At 36.7% G+C, this 27,614-nt stretch overlaps 3 protein-coding genes and 1 non-coding gene across 7 annotated transcripts; 3 read left to right on the top strand and 1 right to left on the bottom strand.

The window, feature by feature from the left end:
- The first annotated feature begins 996 nt into the window (after positions 1-996).
- On the top strand, positions 997-2,710 carry LOC109014788 (berberine bridge enzyme-like 4). The gene has a single exon (XM_019004586.2). The coding sequence runs from the start codon at positions 997-999 to the stop codon at positions 2,611-2,613; it is 1,617 nt and encodes a 538-aa protein (XP_018860131.2). The 3' UTR covers positions 2,614-2,710.
- Positions 2,711-6,122: 3,412 nt separating this feature from the next.
- On the bottom strand, positions 6,123-6,230 carry LOC118348106. Its single transcript, XR_004801252.1, has one exon. It is a non-coding gene; the product is annotated as a small nucleolar RNA R71 (small nucleolar RNA).
- Positions 6,231-18,523: 12,293 nt separating this feature from the next.
- LOC108981445 (berberine bridge enzyme-like 8) lies at positions 18,524-20,440 on the top strand. Its single transcript, XM_018952622.2, has one exon. The coding sequence runs from the start codon at positions 18,660-18,662 to the stop codon at positions 20,304-20,306; it is 1,647 nt and encodes a 548-aa protein (XP_018808167.1). The 5' UTR covers positions 18,524-18,659; the 3' UTR covers positions 20,307-20,440.
- A 3,219-nt stretch (positions 20,441-23,659) lies between these two features.
- Positions 23,660-27,407, top strand: LOC108981447 (berberine bridge enzyme-like 21). Of its 4 annotated transcripts, none has more exons than XM_018952623.2 (3): positions 23,660-25,438; positions 26,878-26,989; positions 27,066-27,407. In XM_018952623.2, coding segments are annotated over exons 1-3 (1,731 nt in total). In that variant the 5' UTR covers positions 23,660-23,820; the 3' UTR covers positions 27,067-27,407. The 4 variants fall into 4 exon arrangements, with proteins under 4 accessions (XP_018808168.2, XP_018808169.2, XP_018808170.2 ...); XM_018952624.2 differs by having other exon boundaries at positions 26,878-26,994; XM_035688155.1 differs by lacking the exon at positions 27,066-27,407 and adding an exon at positions 26,556-26,625 and having other exon boundaries at positions 23,661-25,438; positions 26,878-26,945.
- Positions 27,408-27,614: the final 207 nt, after the last annotated feature.

Raw genomic sequence — 27,614 nt, 5'->3', positions numbered from 1 at the left:
ACTTTCAACTTTTGGCTAGGCCATTGCGCCAAATGCCAATGCTCTTATATATTTTTATTTTTATCATAATATCAGGACATGATACCGAATCCCGATATCTCCCATAGAATTATTTGTGCCCGTACTCCTTTTCGTTTGGCCGTATTCCTTCATTTTGGTATTTACTTAACACACCACGTTTAGTTTTACGATATTTTCGTCTTTTAGCGTATTCTTTATTCGTTTAGATTTGAAAATGAATTAAGATGAATTATAAATTATAGTAAAATTTATGAGTTAAAGTTGATAAATAATAATAAATAATAATAAATAATATTGAGATGAGTTAAGATGCATTGCGAATTCAAATCGAGAATAATTAATACTTTTTCACAGAGATTTTTGTTGTCGAAAACAACTGCTTTCGGCAAGTTCTACTCGTCAAAAATAGTCTTGCAAGACAAAAAATTATTTCCTTGGAGTATGGCTCGCAGTGCCGAAAATATTGACTAAATAATTAGATTTGATCAGGAAAATGACGAAAAGTATGTACTTAGGAATGAATTAATTATAAAGAATGCTGAGAAAAAAAAAATTAATTATAAAGAAGATGTATAGACTCTAGCTAGCTAGATAGCTACAGCATGCATTAACAATTTTCAATAAAATATATTTCCTGATGTGCTCAAAATTATAAACTACAGCAAATTGGTATAATTAATTTTTGTAGCCCCAAAAAGGAAATAATTAGACGTGGTAGGTATCATTATCATTTTCAAATAAAAACCATGTAAACAGTTGAGAAAGAAGATTTGTTTGGATTTTATTTCATAACTGATCCATTATTAATTCTTTAATTACCTTGCATGCGCGCAACGAATTAATAGCATTAATTGAAAGTTTATAAAAGTATACGTTCATGATGTCTTAGCCATGATCAGTTACTCTCATATTGATCTTATAATAGTGCAGCAGATCACACAAACAAGAGCTCAAACCAACGAATTATTTGGCAGAATGAAGACCTCATGCCAGCGGCCAACTTCAATCCCAATCAAACTTGCAATTATCATTTTGTTCTCAATTTCATGTGCGAATTCAGAGCAAGTTAATCTAGACATGTTTTTTCGATGCCTTTCAAATAATTCTTCACCATTTTACCCAGTCTTCCAGGCCATCTACACCCCCAACAATGCTTCTTTTCTCTCAGTTTTGAACTCTTATATAAAAAACCGCAGGTTTTTGACATCTGCAACCCCAAAACCACTTGCTATTATAGCTGCCAAACACATTTCTCACATCCAAGCAGCTGTTACTTGTGCACAGCATTATGGCTTGGAAATCAGGATTCGAAGCGGTGGCCATGACTATGAGGGTCTTTCATACGTATCAAATAATCCATTTATAGTCCTTGATATGTTCAATTTGCGTGCTCTAGACATTGATATAGCATCCGAGACTGCATGGGTTCAGGCTGGTGCTACTCTTGGCGATGTTTATTACAGAATTGCGGAGAAAAGTAAAGTCCATGCTTTCCCTGCTGGGGTCTGTCCGACTGTAGGCACGGGTGGACACTTTTCTGGAGGTGGATATGGAAACTTGATGCGAAAGTATGGCCTCTCTGTGGATAATATAATCGATGCGCAATTAGTCACTGTTAATGGATCGATCCTCGATAGAAAATCCATGGGAGAGGATGTGTTTTGGGCCATTAGAGGAGGTGGTGGAGCAAGCTTTGGAGTCATTTTTTCATGGAGAATAAAGTTGGTAAGAGTTCCATCCATGGTGACAGTGTTCAACGTTAAAAGGACATTAGAACAGAATGCAACAGATGTTGTTTATCGTTGGCAACAGGTTGCGGACAAGCTACCAAAGGACCTCTTCATAAGGGCAATGCCACAAGCAGTGAATGGAAGTCAGGAAGGCAAGAAGACGGTGCAAGTTTCTTTCATTGGACACTTCTTGGGAAAATCTGAAAGCCTTATCCCTTTGATGAATGTGAGGTTTCCCGAACTAAGATTGCAGCAAGATGACTGCAATGAAATGACATGGATTGAGTCTACTCTTTTCTGGGCATATTTCCCCCTCGGAACTCCCATGGATGCTTTATTAGTCAGGCCATCCAAGGCAGATTTCTTCTTCAAAGGCAAGTCTGATTATGTGAAGGAACCAATTCCAAAGACTGGTTTAGAATCCATATGGAAGTTGTTGATCGAAATAGGGGAAAATGGATGGATGCAATGGAATCCTTATGGAGGAAGAATGAGTGAGATTTCGGAATCAGAGACTCCATTTCCGCACAGGACTGGAAACATATTCAAGATACAGTATGCCGTGAAGTGGGTGGAAGAAGGTACAGAAGCTACGAACCATTACCTTGAACTTTCAAGAACCTTGTATGAGGTTATGAGACCGTACGTATCAAAGTCTCCAAGGGAGGCTTTTTTCAACTATAAAGATCTTGATATCGGTATTGCCAGTTCAAGTAATAATCGTACGATCCTTATTGACAGTGCACGAGTGTATGGGAGTAAGTATTTCAAGGGCAATCTAGACAGGTTGGTGCGTGCGAAGACCAGCATTGATCCCTCCAATTTCTTCAAAAACGAACAAAGCATTCCCCCCGGGCCTTGAGCCAGCTTTAAGCGGTTTCCAGTCCATGGCGGCCCTCCTTCATGAGCTTGTTAATAAACCAAATCAAAGAGTTTTACAAAATAATACATTTGATCTATGCATGGCTGACATTTCTCTTCGCATGATTGTATCTCTCTCCCATGATCACCTGCACAAACCAATTTATGTACGTGGATAAATCGTGAAGTTAATGGAGAAGGATTCAAAGAATTTAATTACAAGAGATCAGTAATATTCTAGCTCAGACGTCTTATTGAGCTAAGATAAACATGACTTTCAATGTGACCACTGATCTTGCATATAAAAAACATTTAGAAGATCTCATTTTTAAACCTTTCATGATTTTATGTCTTCCTTTAATTACTGCTTTTCTTGCCATGTAGGGCCAAATTAAGGGTGTTCAGGTAATTTCAGATGTAGCTAGATCTGTACGTACATAATTAAGAATATCTCATTTTTAAACCTTTCATTTAATCATGTCTTCCTTTAATTACTGATTTTCTTGCCATGTGGGGGCAAACAGGATGTTTCAAATTTCAGATGTAGCTAGATTTGTAGTATTAATGGAGTACTAGTACTTATGTGCATGCAGACCATAGCTAATTTCTTTGCAACATAAACAAATAAAATAACGGACGGGGAGTTTAAAATTTGCCTACTTTTACAACAGGAAGTTTATTCCAACGTTATCATTTCCAAACCATGTAAGACACCTTTTCACAAATTAAATCGCAATCTCTTTTTTCAGTAATTGTATGGAGAATAAAAGTTGTATAGATGAGAAGTTTTATAGTCACAAAAAAATTTCATAAAAGTAAATTCACAAATTGATATATTTTCATGTGATATATTAGTTTATGAGTTTACAATCAGACATATCACATCAATATATGTCAGTTTATGAGTTTATTTTTGTCAATTTTTTTTTGTGACTAAAATATTTCTCTATATACAAACCGGTAAACTCACAAAGAAAATACAAAAAACTAGACTATTTGATATCCATGCTTGTTGATTTTTACAAAGAACTTGAATATCTAACAATTAGTGATGAGTAACAATTCGTGGCAATTGTAACCAATGAAATATTATTATTATCGAAATAGCATTATTCTTTCGCCTTCCAAAATATACTGTTTTGGAAAGTTTTAGAAGAGATTTCAAGAAGCAAACGTGTTTATATGATCACATAGACTTTTGAAATCAACTTTTCATCTCCTAGAGAGAAGTAATACTTCTTAATTAATGGAGTTAACAAATTATTATTGAAATAATTCAGTAAAACTTTGTCAAAGATAGAATGTAAGGATGGCTTGTTCCAATTAGTGTTACTGCATTGGTCCCCAAACCTTCAAGTGGGACATTGGGGAAAAAATTGATTGAGCTAAATTATTACATATTTTATACATTTAAAACTCATATATTTTATTTATTTCATTACATTATTATTAATTTTAGATGAAAAAATTATTAAGACTTGTAATTTAAATTGGTTAATAGTATGATTTATACTTAATTTTATAACTTGTGATTTAATTGGATAATATTCATTCACATGCAGAACATTTTTGATATTCTATTATTTTTATTTTATTTTATTTCTAATTTCTATTATTTTATTTCAAATTTCAAATTCAAAGGACTTTCAAGTGGGCAAGACGTTGGAACAACCTAAGAACTTTTAACGAGTGTATGACTCTTCAAATAAAGATAATGATAGGGTTTGAGCATAATTCGGATCAGAATCTAAAATACGTTAGGAGACAAAATAGACACACTTTAGTATTTCAATCACCTTTCCGCTCAAATATCAGATTGATACGATTCTTGATGCGTTGGAAAGCTATCTTAAAGGGCTACAAAGTTGTCTCTAATAAGGATTTCCAAATTCGAACTCCTGAAGCGCGTACATGGCTGCCAAGTTGAGTCCTAAAATTTAAACGATTTTGTGCGCAGGAATATGAATCTTTCCTACCATATTTAAGCATATCATTAGACGAAATTGGAGACTTTTTTAGAGCAGCGCCGCACATTTGAAGAACTCTTCTAAGGTCCAATTGCCACTCCAGCTGCCTCCTCTATTACCTACCACCTCCATCTCCATTATTTGGCTTGTTCTTTTCACTCTCTACTATTTATTTAATTTTACTTTAAAGTTTGTGATTTATTTTTGAGATATTTGGCTTAGACTTTAGGGCATTTTATTTGCTGTTTATTTACTTCGTGTTATTTATTTTGCTCGCTTCTTTAAACTTTCGTTTAACAGTGATTACAATTGCTATAGATTAATTTTGAGAATTTGTGATTTGAATACAAGGATGAACCCTAGAATCTTGATTTTGGGGCTTTTCAATTTTTAGTTCGTATTTTGTCAATTACTTTCTAAAATAGTTTAATTTCTAGATTAGTTTTATTAATCTCTCAGTTTCATTACATATTAGATCGATTAAAGCTTAATTAGGACTTAAATAATTTTTGTTTTATTATTTGATTTTCAGATTAATTAAGATTGTTTTGTTTAGTTGATTTTTTTTTATTGTTACTTTCAATTTGTTAGTTTTTTTTTTTTTACATTTCGTTTCGACACTCAAAAATTCAAAAATATGAATCTAGTCCATGACTAGTGCCCTTTTCATTCTTGTTGCACTCTTTCATCCATTGCACATACCATCATTTTTATTTTATCTTTCTGAATATTTTCACCATTTTAAACGAGTTTGATTTTAAGTAATTTTCCCTGAGGAGACGATCTAGGAATTTATTCCTAATTATTACGCGACATCCTCCTGCACTTGGGATAACCTTTGTACTACTCATTTTTGAGTGAGTCAAGTTTTTGGCACTGTTGCCGGGGAATTGTTGCTTGACATAAATTTAGACTCGTTATTTTTTATTTTTTTATCTCAAATATTTCTGTCACTATCTTATCTCTCTGATTACACATTTCACTTGTCACCTACTACTCAGTCACTTGAACTTTACTTATGCTATTTGAACTGATGTTTCATGTTATAGATGAGGGACAATTCAAATAGGTTGGTTAGAGTTACATCGAGCACTGAGAGTAGTATACATAGTTCAGAGATAGATAGCTCTTCTTTTTTTTTCTACAGAAGAAGACATTGAAATTGAACAAACCATGGCTTCACCTGCACCACGCACTCTTAGAGATTATTTGTAGCTCACTCGCACCACTAAACCATCATACATTATTTTACCAGATGATGCACCTAATTTTTCTATTAAGCATGGTATGATGTCAATGATACCTCAGTTCCACGGAATGGATTCTGAGAGTCCTTATCAGTACTTGACAGATTTTGAGTTAGCATGTACTACTTTTATCAATAGAGCCACTACAGATGAATTTATTAGATTTCGTTTATTTCCTTTCTCTTTAAAGGATAAAGTGAAAATTTTGTTTAATTCTTTGAGACCTAATTCTATCTCTAGTTGGTCTGATATGCAACGTGAGTTCTTACAAAAAAAATTCTTTTTCAAAGAACTCAGTATTTACAAGAGCAGATTAGTCAGTTCAATCAGAAATCTGACGAGACTTTCCAGGATAGCTGGGAAAGGTTTAAGGATTTGGTGAACATCTGTCCACATCACAATTTTGAATCCTGGAGGTTAGTGAATTATTTTTACACTGGTCTCACTCCACAATGCAAGCAGTTTGTTCAGACTATGTGCAATGGAGAACTCTTTAGTAAGGAACCTGATGAAGCATTGCTATTTTTTTACTATCTTGCTGAGAGCACACAACAATGGAAAACTCGAACTAATCGAGTTTCATTGACAGCACAGCCACTGATGGCTATTGCTTGTGGGGGCAGATATGAGTTTAAGGAGGACACTGACGTTCAAGCCTAAATAGCTGTATTGACTAGAAGATTAGAGGTCATGGAGATTTTAAAAGTGAAGGCTGTGAAAATAGTAGAGGTATGTTCTTATGTGCTGATTCAAACCACAAGACCCAAGATTGTCCAATCATGCCAATATTTCAGGAGTGTGGCTATGAGCAGATGCAATCAACGAACTGGGTAAGTAGAGCACAAAATTAGCCTTTTTCCAATATATATAATCCGGAGTGGAGGAATCACCCAAATTTTCTATGGAGGAATGATCAGCCTGGCCGGTCTCCACCACCTTCTCAGCAGCCATTTCATCAGGCTGCTCCTCGGCACCAGTATCAGTCATATCAGAGTTCTCATAGCTAACCTTTTGTAGCACCTCCAGGATTTCAGCCTCATGTAGCTGCACAGAATTCTCAGCCTCAATCATCTGCGAAGAAGTCTCTAGATGACAGTATGGCACAGATAGCTAATACACTTCAGCAATTCATGCAGATTCAAGCCACCACAAACAATCAGAACACTCAACCCATATATGACTTGCGGGGCACCATCAATAAGATGAGCATGACATTGAGCACTCTAGAGAAAGGAAAATTCCCAGCACAACCTCAGCCTAATCCTCAAGTATACAGGCAACAACAACAACAAGTGCATAATGTTTCAGGGGAGGCTCTTGAGACAGCGAAAGTCGTTCTTACTTTGAGAAGTGGAAAGGAATTTCCCCAACCAGAGATGACTATGGACACATAGGTAGTTGCTCTTACACCTAAAGATGCAACAGAGACCGATGAAGCTAAAAAAGAACCAGAGGTAGTGAGACCAGAATTGAAGAAGCCTGTGAGTGCAGATGTTGAAACTAGTAGGGGGTACCAACCTATGATTCCCTATCCTCAGAGATTGGCAGCTGGCCAAAAGAACAAATACCACACTGAGATTCAGGAGATTTTCAAGCAAGTAAAGATTAATATTTCACTCTTGGATGTCATACAACAAGTGTCTTCGTATGCAAAATTTTTGAAGGACTTGTGCACAGTGAAGAGGAAGTTGAATGTAAAGAAGAAAGCTTTCCTAACGGAGCAAGTCAGTGCATTGATATTGAGCGAGACTCCTCAGAAATTTGGAGATCCCGGCTCTCCCAACATTTTCATTATGATCGGTGAGTCACGCATTGAGAGAGCTTTACTTGATTTGGGGAGTAGTGTGAACTTGCTACCATTCTCAGTGTATGAGCAGTTGGGATTGGGTGAGCTGAAAAAGACATCCATCATGCTACAGTTGGCTGACATATCAGTTAAGGTACCGAGGGGTATTGTTGAGAATGTGCTAGATCAGGTGGACAAATTTTACTACCTAGTGGATTTTGTAGTTCTTGATATGCAGCAGACAGCCACTACTATTTACCAGGCGTCTGTCATCTTTGGGCGTCCATTCCTTGCTACCTCCAATGCACTGATAAATTGTCGAAGTGGAGTGTTGAAACTCACATTCGGGAATATGACATTGGAAACAAATGTGTTCAATACTTGCAAGATGCCTGGTGATTTCGATGAGTCAGAGGTGCATGCTGTTGAAGTGATTTCAGAGCTTGAAGAAATAAAAAGAGAGGTCTACGATAATTCTCGCTTGGTGAAGGAGCAAATGAAGGCCTTGCATGACAAGAAGATCCATGACAAACATCTTGTCCCTGATCAGAAAGTGCTTCTCTACAATTTAAGACTACATCTTTTTCCCAGGAAGCTGAAATCTCGATGGAAGGGGCCGTACATTGTAAAGAAGGTTCATCCTCACGGGCAGTAGACATTGTCAATCGATGGAAGGGGCCGTACATTGTAAAGAAGGTTCATCCTCACGGGCAGTAGACATTGTCAATCCGAAGAATGGAAATAGTTTTGTCAATGGACAATGTTTAAAGCCGTTTCTGAAGGTCTTTGATCCACACGCAGATATCTTGTTTGTGCAAGATTCCAATGAAGTGTTTTGATCTTTTCACCCTTTATAGCTTTCTTTACTTGCATTTTATTTTTTTTATTTGTTGTTTTGCTTTAATATTATATTTCATGTTGATTTTTTTTTTTTTTTGCTTGCTTATTCCTATGCACTTTGTTTTCTTTCGTTCGATTCATTGAGTACCATGTCTCTCACTAGTTGGGGGAGCGTGTGTGCACAGAAATTTAAAAAAAAAAAAAAGAAAAAATTTGCAGTAATGTGATGTGCATTGATACACATATGAATGACACTCTATTTCTAGTATTTTATGAAATCTGAGCATTTTGGTGGAGTAGTTGAGTGGAATCATTTTGTGAAGAATTATTTTCCAGCTTAAGCATAGTGCATGATTTTTGATGCATCATATTTTATTGATGTGTAACTTGAAACACCGGGAGGCTATACTTATTGAGATGAGACTTGATAAGATTTTTGTAGAACGAAGGGCAAATTTTGAAGGACATTTTGCACATGCTTACGCTTGTAGTGTTCTTTATTTACTATTCATTGATTTAACACAGGAGAAGTAAATTGCAAGACTACCGAGCCATGCTTCAAAAAGAAAGAAAAAAAAAAAAAGAAGAAAGAAAAAGAAAAAGAGATTTGAAAAGAATAGAAAAAAATAGATAAATGCGGCTTAGTGAGATTTCCTAAGTAAAGGGCTAGAAACAGTTACCCAAGACTTTGGGGATTGAGTGTTCAACCTTTAAAAACAGAGCTGGCGTGAAAACTGCTAGTCTCTTAGGCTTTGAGGTAGTTAGAATCAGCAATGATTAATCTTAAGTTTGAAAAATCCTTTGACAAATCATGGTTAGTAATGAGGAACACACAACCAGTTTAGCTCCACACACACATTTGAGTTCTGAGACATTTGCCTCAATTCTATGTGAAAGATTATTGAGATAGTCTTACTACGTATAGCCCCTGGGGGTTGAGTAGTAACGTGTCACTTTTGTTGAGATAGTCTAGTTGGGGGGTGTGATTGAGCTGAATTATTGCATATTTTATACATTTAGAACCAATATATTTTATTTATTTCATTACATTATTATTGGTTTTAGATGAAAAAAATTGTTAAGATTAATAAATCCGAGTTGTGATTTAAATTGGTTAATAGTATGATTTATGCTTAATTTTATAATTTGTGATTTAATTGGACAATGTTCATTCACATGCATAACATATTTTTTATATTCTATTATTCTTATTTTATTTTAGTTATAATTTCTACTATTTTATTTCTAATTTCAAATTCAAAGGACTTTCAAGTGGGCAAGACGTTGGAACAACCTAAGAACTTTCAACTAGTGTATGACTCTTCAAATAAGGATAATGATGGGGTTTAATAGTAATTCGGATCAGAGTCCAAAATGCGTTAGGAGACAAAATGGACACACTTTAGTATTTTAATCACCTTTCCGCTCAAATATCGGATTTATACGATTCTTGATGCGTTGGAAAGCTATCTTAAAGGGCTACAAAGTTGTCTCTAATAAAGATTTCCAAATTTAAACTCCTGAAGTGCGTACATGGCTGCCAAGTTGAGTCCTAAAATTTAAGCGATTTTGTGGGCGGGAATATGTACACATTAGGGTTTCATTCCTACCATATTTAAACATATCATTAGCACGAAATTGGAGACTTTTTGAGAGTGTCGCCGCACATTTGAAGAACTCTTTCATGGTCCAATTGTTGCTCCAGCCGCCTCCTCCATTGCGTACCACCTCCATCTCCATTCATTTGACTTGCTCTTTTCACTCTCTACTATTTATTTAATTTTAGTTTAAAGTTTGTGATTTATTTTTGAGATATTTGGCTTAAAATTTTGGGCATTTTATTTGCTGTTTATTTATTTCGTGTTATTTATTTTTCTCGCTTCTTTAAGCTTTCATTTAACAGTGATTACAATTGCTATGGATTAATTTTGAGAATTTGTGATTTGAATACAAGGATGAACCCTAGAATCTTGATTTTGGGGCTTTTCAATTTTCAGTTCGTATTTTGTCAATTACTTTCTAAAATATATTAATTCTTAGATTAATTTTATTAATCTCTCAGTTCCATTGCATATTAGATTGATTAAAGCTTAATTAGAACTTAAATAATTTCTGTTTTATTGTTTAATTTTCAAATTAATTAAGATTGTTTAGTTTAGTTGAATTTTTTATTATTATTAATTTCAATTTGTTTGTTTTTTTTTACATTTCATTTCAACACTCAAAATTTTAAAAATATGAATCTAGTCCATGACTAGTGCCCTTTTCATTCTTGTTGCACTCTTCTATCCATTGCACATACCATCAATTTTATTTTCTCTTTGTATATATTTTCACCATTTTAAACGAGTTTGATTTTAAGTAACTTTTCCTGATGAGACGATCTAGGAATTTATTCCTGATTATTACATGACATCCTCATGCATTTGGGATAGCCTTTGTGCTACTCATTTTTTAGTGAGTCAAAAACTATGTGAATTAGCCAAAACAATATGTAATCTGGTGCAAAAACAAGTGGTCCATGTATTTGGATTCCTATACTCATCAATTAAATATACGCAACTTGATCAACAATTCATCAATCATCCAACCAAATGTTGATAATTCTAAACCATTTCCTGCAGGTATAAGATGTTAATGTTGTTGTATTAGGTATAAATATGACATCATTGGGTTTAATTTGTAACACCCATAACTCATGCATTCTGGAGTTTGCCAGAGTCCAAGAAATACTTGCAAAAATTAATATTCCTAAGAAACAGCATTCTAAGAACACTTCCTCTCGCTTATGGGATTGTCCAATGTGTGTTTATTGAAACCTAAGCATAAATATTATAGCAAAACACCCTTGTTTCTACTTGACACAAACGGTTTCATTAAGAACGAAGAAGACATAGAGCAGAGTAAATTACCTTGGGAAATCAACTCCAACCGAGCGGATCAGGAGATCAACGAAGGGACGGAAAATCGACTCCAACCCACTTTGATTAGGAAACAGGCCGACGATGATGAAGAACAAAGCCTTAGGGTGTCGAAAAAATCCAACTTTTTTCACTGGTGTGGCCTCGGCATAAATTGATGCAGACGCCGATTAGTGGGCTTTCGATGGGGGATCGCAGCATAATTTGCTTAAGCGAGAATCAGTGGAGTGGAGCAGCGCCGATGTGAGTGGTTTCATTCGGTGGAAGGGACATAGCGAAAATTTTGAGTGGGTTTTGCTTAATGTGTAGCTAGAGAGAAATGGAGAAGAAGAAAGTTGGGGACGAAGGTGAAATCGGGATTTGGTGGAAAATCTAATTTTCAATGGTTTTGGCATCGTATACATTAAAATGACATTTGCAGTGAAATTGTGCCTCGCCATAAGGTTTTAATCTTTTGTCGCGGTAAAATTCGTCGCAATTATCATTAAAATCGCTGCAAAAGTTAAAATTATTTGCAACGAATTTTCAACGCTGCAAGTGTGTTTAAAATCATTGCAAAAGGTAAAAAATAAAAATAAAAATAAAAAAAAGCTCCTGCTGGTAGCAGCGTCGACCACGAAAATCGTCGTGAATAATGACTTATTGAGGCGATATTATTTCTAGCAGACCATAAATTGCCACAATAAAGCCATTTTCTTGTAGTGAAATTAAAGTGCCTCAGTAAGTACAACATAATATCCCACAAAGTAAAGTATATAGCAAGACATAACAACATGACCAAACCAACAATTATCATCCACTTATGCCAGTGGTAACACCTTCAAGTGGATGCAAACTGCATCAACATATGAAATTAGGCAATGCCCAAATACATAGGAAGTATATAGGAGATGAACCCAATTACAAGCAAAGCGGTGTGAAAAACAACATAAAAATCATTAAAACTAATATCATTCAATATAATAGCCGAAGCTCAAAGCAACAAAATCTGAATGAAAAAGTCCCTAAAGCCTCCTGATGAGCATTCCCTATTATCAAAACAGCAACCATTCATCTCATTCCAAGTACACCACTTTAAACATAGAGACACCATCTTCCAACGAGCCACGATTTGACAATTGCCTCGAATTCCTCTCCAACATGACAATTAAATCTACCACCCTCTTAGGCATTACCCAAGCAATACCAAACCTAGTGAAGACTTCATCCAATAAAGCCTTAACTATTTCGCAGTGAAGAAGAAGATGATTCATAGATTCACCATTTCTTTTACACATAAAACACCAATATATTATGTAAAGACCATGCTTTCTCAGCTTATCCGTAGTCAATGTTTTCTCATGGGAGGACAGCCAGCCGAAGAAAGCAATCTTGAGAGGAACATTACTCCTCCAAGTGCACTTCCAAGGGAAGGCAATGCAAGAATGGGACAACATAATCTTATAATAGGATCTGACCAAAAAGTACTTATTCCCCGAATGAGTCCAAAGCAACCTATCATCCATTCCAGCCTTTAAATTTAGCGCATATAGTGCACTATAAAATTTAGTAATATCACACACCTCCCAGTCCTAGGTAGCTCTAATAAACCTCACAGACTATTGAAGAGTAACCAATAGAAATGTCCATGTTGTCAGCCACTGAGGCACCCTTATCCAACGCAATCATATAAATAGAAGAGAAAGCATTTTTCAAGACAACGTTACCACACCAAATATCGTACCAAAATCTGAGTCGTGTTCCCCTTCCTACCTCAAATCTAAAATTACTGAAGAAATCTTCCTATCCATTCTGGATAAATTTCCAAGTTCCCACACCATATGCCCCTCTTACTCCATTTGAGCACCAACCTCCCCCAAATACTCTCATATTTAACATTGATAACATTCATCCAAAGAGCATCCACTTCCCGATGATACTGCCATAACCATTTCCCTAATAGACATTATTGAAGGTTCTCAACTTTCTAACTCAAACCACCACAAGATTAAGTGGTATAGATCTTATCCCAATTAATCAAATGGAATTTTTTTCTCATCCTCTAAACATCCCCACAAGAAATCACGAAAAATCTTCTCCAATCTATTAGCCACCATTGCAAGCAAAGAAAATAAAGATAGAAAGTATGATGGGAGGTTGGATAGCGTGCTCTTGATTAGGGTGATTCTACCACCTTTGAACAAATAAATCATCTTCCAACCCGCCAACTTACATTCAATCTTTTCAAAAATCTCTTCCCACATTGCCTTGGATTTATAAGGAGCCCCTGAGAGAAAACCAAAATACCTCATGGGCAAGGATGACACCTTGCAGCCCAAGATAGTAGCCAATTTGCCTAAATTATTAACCAAGCCAACATGAAACATTTCAGATTTCGATAAATTCTCCTTAAGGCCAAAAGCAGCTTCAAAACAAAGCAAAAGAGCCCTTAAGAAATGAATTTGGTCAGGATCCGACTCATAAAGAATCAACTTGTGAGCCGGCACCGATACATTTATAAGAGACATTTATGCTACCGTTCGATGAACCAGCACCGAGAAACCCAAGATAAAGCCCATTTCCGCCACCACCTTCAACATTCTTAATCAGCACATCTATTACTAAAACAAACAAGATAAAAGATAAAAGGTACCCTTGTCTCAAGCCTGAGAGCTATTAAAAAAACCTTCAAGAGTGCCATTAACCAAAACCGAGAATTTGACGATGGTGATGGAATGTTTCATCTAATGACACCATATTTCCCCAAATCTATACCTACCAAGTATATACACCAAAAAATCCCAATTAACATTATCAAAAGTCTTCTTTATATCCAATTTATATAGAATACCTGGAATATCGGCTCTAACTCTACTATCCAAGCATTCATTAGCAATAAGGACCAAGTCAAAGATTTGTCTTCCCTTAACAAAGGCATTTTGTGACTTCGAGATAATCTTCCCCATAACTTCACTCAACCGATTAGCTAGAACTTTTGAGTGATCTCTCCAACACTCTTAACACACTAAGCACCTCCTTCTTGTCAAACGATCTCTCCAACCAAGTAGCGCTTGACTGATCAATCAAATAAAAAACTAGCTCGTCAACTTTAGGTCTCCAATGGTATTGCTCTGTGAGAAGCTTATCATAAAAGAGAACAATGTAATTCTTAATCTCAAAGTTGTATGTAAGTACCCTATCTTCCAAATGAAGAACCTCAATGGCATTATTCCTTCAATGGGAATTAGCTACTTTGTGAAAAAACTGTGTTCTTGTCCCCTTCCTTCGATCAGAAAGCCCGAGATTTTTTTTCTCCAAGAAATCTCCTCCATAAGAGTATTTTTTCTATCTCAGTCACAACAATCATTTTCCTTGCCTTATCTTCAACTGAAAGGGCCCCATCAACCTCTTTTTCATTAAAACACTGCAACTCCTGAAAAAGAATATTCTGCTAATCATTAATGTTCCTAAAGACTTCCATATTCCATTTTCTCAAGTCATTTTTCAGGGCTTTAAGTTTCCCAGCTAAAACAAAACTAAGAGTTCTTGAAAATAGGATCACCATGATCTAACCTTGTCTGTGAACCCATCTACCTTTAGCCACATATTCTCAAATGTAAAGTATCTCCACCCCTCATGAAGATCCTCACAATCCAATAAGAGGGAAAAATGATCAGAACATAGCTTAGGAAGGCATTTTTTGCATAGTTAGCAAAGTGAGCCTGCTAAGAATGAGAAACAACAAATCTATCCAACCTAGACCAATCCCTCTATTAGACCAAGTTTCCCTAACCAAAAGTATATTAACCAAATCCAGCTTAAAAATTAGAGCTGAGAAATTAGCCATGGTTGAACCCATACTAGAGTCCCTCGACCCATCACTCAAAAACCAAGTGATGTTAAAATCCACTCCAATACACCATGGGTCATCCCACCAACTGCACAAACTAGCAATCTCATTCCAAGTGAGCCTTCTATTATTGTCATCATTAGGCCCGCCAGCAAAACCCCACTCAAAACCATCTTCCACATTCCTGAAACACCAAGCCACCAAAAATTCACCAACATACTCCTCCACCAAATTAACTACTCTCTTATCCAACATAACTATAATACCCCCTGAGGCACCCTTAAAAGCAAGGGTGGCCTAGCCTGTATAAGATCAACCTGACAAACTTCTCATTAAATTTCTATCAATAAACTTCAGCTTTGTCTCCTACAAACAGATTAGGTCAACCTTCCATTTTCGTATCATATTCTTCACCTCAAATGCGCTTGCTTGGGTCGTTCTTCCCTTGCATCATAATTGATAGAACAAGAAAGTCTCTTAAGCTCCCTTTCTTTTTTGGAGGCAGATCTAGCTAAAAGGGGTTGTTCTACTTCAATGGCAATGAGAAAAGCTTTAAACTAATCTTCAAAACCTCCGCAAGAAATGCCTACACAATTACAAATTCCATCCACCTTCTGAAGGATCCAATCTGAATGTAAGCCAACTGATGAAGGCGCTGGAGGCAAAGAACGGATAGGGCTAGGCTCGTCCCCAGAATCCTCCAATTCATTTAAAGCAACAACAACTCTGAACTCCTTGCAAACCAACTGCAGTTCAGGCCCATCTAATGGCCCATCGTCCGAGAGCACCACATCATCTGAGAGAGCCCCATCCCCTTTTTCCAAAGTACACAACACCCTGGAAGGTACCTCAGCAAAGGCAACTACAACTAAGAGTGACCCCATACCATCATAGGTAGATGATTGGGGGCAGTCGAAAGGCTGTAAAGAACCATTGTTGCCCTGAGGATAGGCAGAAACTCCAATCCAACCCAACCCAACGGAAGCCATCACCTTTCCGCAGTTGTTCACCCCTACTTAGGTCGAGAATTGCTCCTCATTTCGAATTGGAAGGTCATAGTAACCAGAGACCCTTTTTCTGTCGAGGGCAAGCTGTCGGCAGCCTAAGGAAAGGCAGCAACTACATTTCGAGCCAACCCAGCTGACGTTGTCACCTCATCATAGTTGTGCACCCCTCCTAAGGCTGGGGACTATGCCTTATTCGGAACAGAGGGTCGTCGGTGGCCAGAGACACTTTTTGTGTCATCAACGAGGTGACCGGAGTAACCGCCGGCAAGCTTGAGGTCATTGAGCCCAAGATAGAAGGCTCTCGAGCCCGAGATAAACTCTTTAGCCCACCCCTCAAGATGGATGGGCATGTGTGTTAACCCCCCAATATTTGGGCCCTACCCTTTCAACTTTTTTGTTCTTAGATCCGGCCCATTGACATAGGGTGTGTTTAATTTAGGCTTCACCACAGGCCCAAGCAACCCAAACCCATAACCAGGCTCAAACCCATGTTAACTTTGTTCATTAATTCACTAACTTCCTCCATGACTCTTGACAGTTGAGCTCTAACAGCCCACAAGACCCCTTCCACTTCCCCCATCCTCGAGCAGCTGTCAGAGAACCCCCCCCCCCAACCACCACCCATGCCAGACTTCACAAAGCGACAATTGGCCACATAGAGCATGACCGTTATCACCTTCACCCCCTAATGCCTTCCCAATATCAACTTGTCAACCCCTATGACGAAGCTACTCCCTACTAGAGAACACATTGGTGACCTCAAAACTGAAGAAAACGAGGCACTTTTGGAAGGAAAGAACCTCCCTGCATTCATCCCACTACCAAACTCCCCTCCTCGTCCAACACCTACACTCTATTTGCATTCTCAAAAATAGAGGCTTTGAAGCCAACAACCAATCTAAGGTAATACGCAAAACCTTCCCATCCTTTACCCTTCAGACCTTCAAGGATAGCCAATAAACCCCTTCTCCTACCATTCCCAAACTCAGACAGTTGAAAAAAATAACCCCTGGAGTTGACTTGGCTTTGAATGGTGAGAACTCTGTTACCCATCCTCAGTTTTTTGAAGAAACCTTTACTCAGAGAAAAGTCTAGGCATTCCTCCGCCATCTTTGCCACCCATAAATCTGACGTCCTTGTTAAGGAAATAAACATAACCAGCCTTCTACTGCTTTCAGTAATGCGAATGCTATTACCTCCCTCTTTCAAAAAGTTGAAAGTTTTGTATTCCACCATTAAACACCTATCACCCTCCAGAGCAACTCTAAAAACAAAAGGAATAGAAACAAAAAGAAAAATAAAGAGAGGAAGAAAAGGGATGAAGAAGATTTCCGACGAGAAGCGTCATGAAATTAGAAGTGAAAAGGAGTAGAAAAAGCATAGAAAGGAGATTGGGCTTGATTGGAGAGTGAGATGAGATGAGATAAAAATTTTGTAAATAGTAGCACGATAATTTGTGAATAGTAGTGAGATATTTTGAGTTGAGTATTTTTTAAGTTTTAAGAAAAGAGAGAGAAAAAGTTGAATAAAAAATATTATAAAATTTAAATATTGTAATAATATAATTTTATAATATTATTTTTATTTGGAGATTTGAAAAAGTTGAAATTTTTTTTAATTTTAAATTTTAAAATTTTTAAAAAATTGTAATTATTAGTTTGAAAATTTTGTATTTAAATTATGTTTGAGAATAAGATAAAATAAAATTAGATAAAAATTTTATATCTCATATAAGACTCCAAACCTGCCCTAAATTAAGAAGGGAGATTTACGTAGATGGAGTTACATAAGAACACGAGGACAGAGAGAATTCAGATGTACCTGCACAGCATATTGTGACAGCCCAAAGCATAATAGAAATTAATAGTTTGTATTTCTCTTTATTTTTTATTTGTTAAAAAAGAAGAAAAATATTTTGAGATAATAATATATAATAATTGGGAATTAAAATGAAATTAATGATACAAGACTGACTTTTAAAATAGACCAATATTATTCCCACTATTCAACTCTCTCGAGTATTTTTATAGTTAAGGCAAGATGAGATAAGATAAATTAAAATAAAAATTAAAAATTAAATAAAATATTATTAAAATATATTTTTTAATATTATTTTTATTTAAAAATTTAAAAAAATTAAATTATTTATTTTATTTTATATAAAAATTTAAAAAATTATAATAATTAAATAGAATAAAAAAAAAATTATAAAAGTGAACGAATCTGACGTGTCATAGCTTCCAAGAGAATAAGAAACAAAAGGAAAGAAAACTTAGGCGCGTTAAAAACGTGTATCACAGCTCATCACCAAGATTTTAAGAACCGAAACTTCCTACTCCTTTCTTGCCTTTCGAGTTCCCTGAGTCTCTTCTCTCTACATAATCCATTCATCATGCCAATTAGAAAAAACGTTGAAACCCAATTAGTGCTGGAATTTCATAATATTAAAAATGAAAAAGCTGAGGACACAGTCTAACCCACACCAAATGAGGATACAAGCATTGTCAATACTAGCAATTTTTTTTATTTTTCTCGCCAATGTTTCGATTGCTGCTTCAGATCGAGCCCAAGAAACCTTCTTCCAATGTCTTTCAGACCATTCTCAATCCTCTCTATCGATCACTTCTGTCACCTATTTCCCCAACAACTCTTCATACACAGATGTCTTGCAGTCCTATATTCGAAACCTCAGATTCATGTCTCCTGCAACCCCAAAACCACTGCTCATCGTAACCCCCACCCATGTTTCTCACATCCAAGCATCGATAATCTGTTCAAAAATCTATGGACTTGAAGTCAGGATCCGTAGTGGTGGCCACGATTATGATGGCCTTTCGTATGTATCAGATTCCCCGTTCATTATCATTGACATGTTCAATCTAAGATCCATATCTGTCGACGTGGAAGATGGAAGCGCTTGGGTGGAGTCCGGGGCAACACTCGGAGAGCTGTACTATAGAATAGCTGAGAAGAGCAAGATCCATGGCTTCCCGGCCGGAGTTTGCCCCACAGTTGCGGCTGGAGGGCATTTCAGTGGAGGTGGGTACGGCAACATGATGAGAAAGTACGGCCTGTCGGTGGATAATGTCGTTGATGCAAAAGTTATCGATGCTAAGGGTAGAGTTTTGGATAGAGAATCTATGGGGGAAGATCTTTTCTGGGCCATTAGAGGAGGAGGTGGAGCCAGCTTCGGGGTCATACTTTCCTGGAAAATCAAACTGGTTGGCGTCCCAGAAATTGTCACGGTCTTTAGAGTTGAGAAAACCTTGGAACAAGGTGCTACCGACATTGTTCATCAATGGCAACATGTTGCTGACAAGATTGATGAAGATCTCTTTATCAGAGTGGTGGTGCTACCTGTGAATAGAAAGCAATATCAGACAATAAAAGCTAAATTCGTGGCTTTGTATCTTGGAAATTCAGAAGATCTCATTTCTGTTATGAATCAAAGTTTCCCTGAATTGGGTATACAAAGCCAGGACTGCATCGAAATGAACTGGATTGAATCGGTGCTCTTCTGGTCTAACTACAGAAACGGTACATCCCTGGATGTTCTGCTTGAGCGACAACCTCAATCAGAAAAGTTCTTGAAGAAGAAATCAGACTATGTCCAAAACCCCATTTCAAAAAAGGGTCTTGAAAGCATATGGAAGAAAATGATGGATTTAAAGAAGCCAGTACTAACATTCAATCCCTATGGGGGAAAAATGAGTGAAATTTCTGAGTTGGAAACGCCATTTCCACACAGAGCAGGGAACATGTACAAAATCCAATACTCAGTGAACTGGAAAGAGGAAGGTGTGGAGGCATCAAAGCAAAACTTGGATCGAATAAGAGGGCTTTATGATTATATGACACCTTTTGTTTCAAAGTCACCAAGGGGATCATATCTGAATTATAGAGATGTTGATTTGGGTACCAATGGGGTTGGGAATTCAAGCTACTCAGAAGCTAGTGCTTGGGGGACCAAGTATTTTAAGGGAAATTTCGACAGGTTAGTACAAGTGAAGACTTTGGTAGATCCAGATAACTTCTTTCGATATGAACAAAGCATCCCTTCTCTTGCACCATGGACAAGTCCTGTACAGGTAGGATAAAGCAATTGCTTTGAACACCTCACCTCTGATGATCAGTAATCTGTATAGGAAAGATGCAAAAAATTGTCATGTAAACAATTACATATTTATCAACATTTCAAAATGAAAAATCCATATTAATGCTCCTTTTGATATTTCTAGTATTGCGGAATTGCCAAAGTTTCTATTAGCAAGATGTTGGAGGCATTAGGCTTTTAATGGTTTTAGTTGATTTTCTTGTGTATAGTAGTCTTGGTTTTGAGGTTTGTTTTTATAACCCAATGCTTTGAACACCTCTAAAAAAGGTTTCTTTCAATGTTTCTTTTGTTTGGGAGTAGAAGAAATCCAACGCTGAAGATGATCTGTTGGGGATACTGGTTAGATATGTTTATAGGCAATTCTCAAGTCAATTGTACAGAATATTTTCGTGGCTGATCATTGCATCAAAGCAAAGAAAACTATTTTCCAGAAATTCATATTATTCTCATATTTATTGTGGGTGATAATGGAAGCTAGAAATGTGTAGATTTGGTCTGTGTCTGCTCATGGCGTTGAATGTCTTTCACAAAAACTAATTTTTAGTGAAACAAATGCACAGTATAGTGTTAAAAATCATTAGAGTCAGGTTTCTTATGATATTATAAATAACTTTCTTCTAAGCATCTACACCACACTAGGGGTGTACAAAATTCCGAAAATTCCGACTCCGTCCGACTTCCGCTCCGACTCCGACTCCGACTCCGACTTCGTCGGAGTCATCGGAATTCGGAGTCGGAATTTGGAGTAGCTCCGAATATCTATTCGGAGTCGGAGTCGGAGTCGGAGTCGGAGCTCCAAGAAGCTCCGATTCCGACTCCGAAATTTTTTTTACTGTACACTTTCGCTCGAGCGAGGTGTCGAGCGCAAGTCGAGCACACGTTGTATTGAACATTGGCTCGAGCGACATGTCGAGCGGAAGTCGAGCGAACCTCTCTGGAAGAGTTCTGCTCGAGCGACAGGTCGAGCAGAAGTCGAGCGAACCTCGAGCGCACGTCGAGCGCACGTCGAGCTCCGATCTTATGTCGGAGCTCCTATAGGAGGTCGGAGCTCCGATAGGAGGTCGGAGCTCCGACCTCCGATCGGAGTCGGAGCTCCAATTTGGCTCTGACTCTTGTCGGAGTCGGAGGTCGGAAACGAGCACTCCGACTCCGTCGGAGTCGGAGCCCAGCCCTACACCACACATCATAATTTGATATAGAGTCGGTTAGTTTGAAATGGATCAATCATCGGCTATTAGAGCCACATCATTTTGTGCCTGGATTTTTGTCAAATTTATTTATAAATTTAAATATGTCACATCAATTTGTAATTGAGAAATTTTTATTGCAAGTTTTGTCAGAATTTGAGAAGCCCAACCACAACGAGAGGTGATGTGAATCATGTGTGATGCTACTCACACGTTTTATATATTTTAAATTTATTTTTTTTTATTTTTTTCTTATTAAATGAATTGAATTGTTTTACTTATTATCTATACACGTATATTTATTATAAAAAAATAAAATAAATATAGAGTATTATATGTGGAGATGATAAATAGAATTATTCCTTATTTTATATGTTTTATTGTCTTTCTCACTTTACTCTCCCGATTCAATTAGAGCACTCTCATTGGATTAGGTAAAAGTTAAATCTAATGAGAATTTAGCTATTGAACTATAAAATATATCACATTGGAATAGCTATATTTGGAATATACCTACAGTAACTTCTAAAGTTATTTCTAAATTTGAAAGACATTATTTATTCATCAAATCCATTTTATATCATTTGTTTCTCTCTTCCGAGGTCTTCATCAATGTCTTTCTAGTTTCTATTTTTAATTTATAATTTAATTAGAATATTATTACTAATTAATTATAATATTATGAATAGTAAAATATGATAAAATAAAATAATTTCATAATTAAAAAAATTAAAATATTTTTGAAATTGATATATTAATTTGAGTTAGTGATATATTAATTTAATAAGAATATGATTATTAATTAATATATAACAAGTAGAATAGTAAAATATGATAAAATTAAATAAATTAATAATTAAAAAATTAAATATTTTTAAAATTATTAATTATTCATTACTATATAATAAAAATATAAATGTATAATCTAATATGGAGATTTGATGTGAATAATTAAAATTAAATTCATCTTATATTATTTTATTATTATATAATGAAAAAATAGATATTCCAATGTGGAGATTTATGTGAATGGAATAGTTAAAAATCAAATTTTTCTTACATTCATAAAAAAATGTCCTTTTAACTTTAACTAATCCAATAAAAATGCTCTAAAATTGAATTCAAGTAATATTTAGCTTAATAAATAACTTGCATGATTATTTTTGAAATTAATCTAAATTTTATTCTCTAATATCCGATACTAATATGAATAAATAAATAACTTGCATAAAATATTTTTAAAGAGATTGCAATTATTATACAGTAATCTCATTTATCGTAGAGTAATATTATTCATCATTTTAATTCTCATCATCTACTCGTTATTTTATAATATAATATTAAATAATTGAATATTATTTATTATATTTTATTTATAATTTTATTTTTTAATATTATATTATGATATGATGAAAAAATAAGTGATGTATAGATTTTTTCTTTACTGAAATCTCTCTGAGTCTGTCTCAAAATTCGTTCAATAATTGTCTAACGTCCATGGGATGAAAGGATGACGTACTCGAAGGATTATTCGGATGAAAAACTTAAAAGTCTTGATTGAGAAATTAGTCCAGGGCAGTATTGGTATGCATGTGGTTTTAACGGGTAATTCCAAAAACATTAAAAAAATAAAACAAGTCAATTATGTCGCCAATTAAAAAATTAAATAAAGAATTATGTCGCCAATCAAGAAAGTCGTACTTCTCGAAGCACTTGCCCGTTGTCTACTTTGGACTTATGGTTACACTATGAGAGATCAAACAACACTTTAGCATAGGTTTGGGGTGTGATGAGAATTTTATATTTTATTTGTGAGTTTAAAATATTGTATTTTAATATTATTATTATTTTAAAATTTGGAAAAAAGTGAATTGAAATTTAAAAAAAGTTAAATTATTTATTAAATTTTATATAAAAATTTTAAAAAAATATAATAATAAAATAAAATGATATGTCGTCCCACCTCAAACCTGCCCATTTAACAACTTTAGGCCAAACCTTTCTACAATCATTCCAACCTCTCAACTTGGAGCCTCTGAACAAAACCCAAAAGCGAAAATCTCCATGCAATTTTGTCAAATACAAGGTACGGGATTTACCCTGAATTCCCAACTAAAATTTCTAAAAAGAAAATTATTAGACCGCCGTGATTTGCTGTCAAAACAACTTGGGCTTTCTGAACAGGAACAACCTCAGACCTATACCAATTACCATTGTCTCTATATAATGACAGTGAAGTTTTCAAGCTTGAAACTCAAAAACAGTTTGGTTCCTAGGAGAAAGAGAAACTGAAAGATATTTCAGTTACCAATGAGAAAATCGGGCAGTTCTACCTTTCTTTCTGTGCCTTCCGTGATTCCTCTGTTTCTTGTTCTTCTTCTTCATGTCTCTGCCCAATGGGCAGCCGCAGACTCGGTTCATGCTACGTTTGTTCACTGTCTGTCTAAGCAAACAAACCAACCCAACAAAGTTTCCCAAATAGTTTATGCTCAAACCAACGCTTCCTACACATCTGTGCTCCGAGCCTACATCAGAAACTCCCGCCTCAACACTTCCTCTACCCGAAAACCTGTGATCATTGTAACCCCAACGCAAGAATCCCATGTCCAGGCCGCCGTAATTTGCTCAAAGAGCATTGGCCTTCAGATCAGAACCCGAAGCGGCGGCCATGACTACGAGGGCATCTCTTACATCTCCGATGTGCCGTTTCTACTTCTCGATATGTTTAATCTCAGATCCATAAATATCGATCTTAAGGAACAAACAGCTTGGGTTGGAGCCGGCGCCACGCTCGGAGAGCTTTATTATAGAATCTGGGAGAAGAGCAAAGTGCACGGCTTCCCAGGCGGTGCTTGTCCCACCGTTGGCGTTGGTGGGCACATTAGCGGCGGAGGGTATGGTAACATGCTGCGTAAATATGGGCTGTCGGTGGATCATGTAATCGACGCGAGGATTGTCGACGCTAAGGGTAGGATTCTTGATAAGACTTCAATGGGGGAAGATCTGTTTTGGGCAATCAGAGGAGGAGGAGGAGCAAGCTTTGGAGTGATACTTTCGTACAAGCTTAATTTGGTTCCTGTTCCAGAAACGGTCACAATTTTCCGGGTTGAGAGGACATTGGAAGAGAACGCGACCGACATTGTTTACAAGTGGCAGCAGGTTGCCACCACAACCGATGACAACCTTTTCATGAGGTTGCTCTTACAGCCTGTGCGTTCCAAATTGAATAAGGGGGAGATGACTATTAGAGCTTCGATCGTAACCTTGTTTCTTGGAAACGCCGAGCAACTTGTTTCATTGTTGGGTAAAGAGTTTCCTGAATTGGGTTTGAAGAAGGAAAATGTCACGGAAACAAGTTGGATTGAATCTGTCGTTTGGTGGGCTAACTCCGACATTGGGACGCCCCCAGATGTCCTGCTCGACCGAAATCCTGACTCTGCAGATTTCTTGAGGAGAAAGTCAGATTATGTGCAGAAGCCGATTCCCAAAGATGGGTTGAATTGGCTATGGAATAAGATGATTAAGAGTGGAAAAACAGGTTTGGTTTTCAACCCGTATGGTGGGAAAATGAGAGAAATTCCTGCTTCTGCTACGCCTTTTCCACACCGTGCTGGAAATTTGTTTAAGATCCAGTACTCCCTAAGTTGGGAAGAGGAGGGAGTTGTGGCAGACAAGAATCACACTACTCAGATAAGAACGCTTTTCAGTTACATGACTCGATTTGTTTCCAAGAACCCAAGAAGTGCATATCTGAACTATAGGGACCTTGACATTGGTGTCAATCGCAATAATAAGAATAGCTATGAAGAAGGGAAGGTTTATGGCGTCAAATACTTCAACGACAACTTTAACAGGTTGGTGAAGGTTAAGACTGCAGTAGATCCTGATAACTTCTTCAGGAACGAGCAGAGCATCCCAGTTCTTCCAAGTAAGGCATAGGATTTAATAGTCACACAGATTAGTTGCTGTATGATTGGAATTGTTAGCATAATTCAGATGAATTGTATTCCGTTGCTCTGTGGAGTGATTGGTTTAGTTAGAATCTGAAATCTCTCTTTGTAACGATCAGCTAGTTTTATCTTTATCTTTATCTTTCTTTCTTTTGTTTCTGAGGCATGATTGGAATCGATCTCTGTTAGTTCTATTATCAGTTGGAAAATAAAACTATTGCGTGATAGACGGAAGTCTGCCTTGATTGAAGAATGACTTGACCATAATAATCAAGTTGCTCACTTGTTCTTTTCTTCTTATTGGTTCCTCGTGAAGTCACTGATGTGCTTCAATTTTAGTTGTCTGGAAGCTTCACGGGTCTTTGACTGGCTTTATTCCTTACTACACTGTTAAGCAACGAGCAGTGCCTCCTTTCAATTTATTTCCTGCTATCAAGTTTCATTGTCACGTGCATTTTCTGATGTCTCTTGACTTCTACTTACTCCATCTCATTGGATTCACATGCAATGGTTATGGACCCTCCCCAAAATAAGCACAATGACAGATTATGTTCTTCTCATCGTTACAGCTATAGATTGTCTGAACTCTGTCTTCTGCCAAACCCTGTTCCTAATTTCCTATCAATGAAGATGGTGTTCATTTTGTTGTTTCTATTTGCAATGAAGGCACAATGTAGCCATCTCAAGTCACCGCTGTGTTTGGGCAGAAATCTGTACCATTAAGCACCAAGTCAGAAAAGATCCTTTTAAAAACTTCAATTGGTTCTAGGTAGAGCAGCTTGTCAGGTATTATTGCTCTATCTAGGAAAGGCTTCTTTGTACAGCTATACTAAGGTCATATCATTAAAATTATTTATACAACCACAAGTTTTTAATGAGAATATAATTTTTTCGAACTGCAAAACTGCCTGATAACTACTCAGGGTTGTGGTTTCTCATTAGCCGTTTAGAGCTGGTTTCTTGTTAAGAGAGCAGAGAAAGACTGTAGTGCTTATAAAATATCCCTTTCCCCCTTCTATTTAGTCCCTGCTTTAGTGATGTCCTCTCCTCTGCATCAGCCCAATATGACCATACATCGGTTGATGCTGATTGCAGGATTCCACTCAGGCGTGAGCGGCTGGTCCACGTCCATCTTGTCATCACGGAAATTAGTGGGAGCATCTATGTGGGCAGTGCTATTTGCAAACCTCTTGAATATATGAACATGATATTCTGTTTCTCATAGTTAATTTTACTTTTACAACTTGGTTGTTCGATTGCCCAGAAAAGAAGTAACCATATTGTTTGATTTTTTTTCTTTCAAAGAAAATGCATGTGCATGGAAAAGGAAAAGGCTAGCAAGTGAGAGCATTTGAATGCCATCCGGGATGCTTATTTATATTTCTTTCCTTCCATTGATATTGCCATGCCATTTCAGATCTGGTGATCAATGAAGCTGTTTTTCGAAGCAACGAGTTAAAGAGTCTATGCCCCGACTACTTCAGGCACGTACAATCCATAAAATACCACATATCCATGGCACTTAAATAGTAAGGTAATATGACCCTTTCTTGCATTCGATAGCTTAACCTGAATATTTAATAGAACGGCTTGTCTAACCTACAGGCTATACGTTCCTCTCGGAATCTGGCTCCTGGGATAGTGTTCGGTGTTCCTATATAATCGAGAAATTGGAAAATCAAACTCAAAGCAAATAGACATACATAGTCATAAATGGGAAATTCAAGTCCGTTGCCGGATATTTCTATACCGCCAATATTTCCTCTCATTCTTCTTCTTCTCCATGTCTCTGCTTCATGGGCAGCCCCCGATCCAGTCTATATACCTCCTTTGTTCAATGCTTCTCTACCCGAACAAAGCAACCAAGCCTACTCTCCCAGATTGTTTATGCTCAAAACAATCCTTCCTACACATCCGTTCTACGTGCCGACTATGAAGGCGTCTCGGGCCCCCGTGTGGGGGGGGGGGGGGGGGGGAGAGTAGGGCCTCGAGCCCATGAGTGCCCCGTCCCAATATCAGGGGGGTTAAGTGATGGGAACAAAGATGGGCCTAGTCTTAAAGATCATTTGCAACTTCCAGATGGGCCAAGAAGATCAAGGAGACAATGCAATGATTGATGCAATCCACCTGGGACAAGTTTAGCAAGAGGCCAAC

Source organism: Juglans regia, chromosome 3 (genome assembly GCF_001411555.2).
Source record: "Juglans regia cultivar Chandler chromosome 3, Walnut 2.0, whole genome shotgun sequence".
Taxonomy (NCBI): Eukaryota; Viridiplantae; Streptophyta; class Magnoliopsida; order Fagales; family Juglandaceae; genus Juglans; species Juglans regia.
The sequence above is the reverse complement of the archived record's forward strand: the minus strand, read 5'-3'. Positions and strand labels throughout refer to the sequence as shown.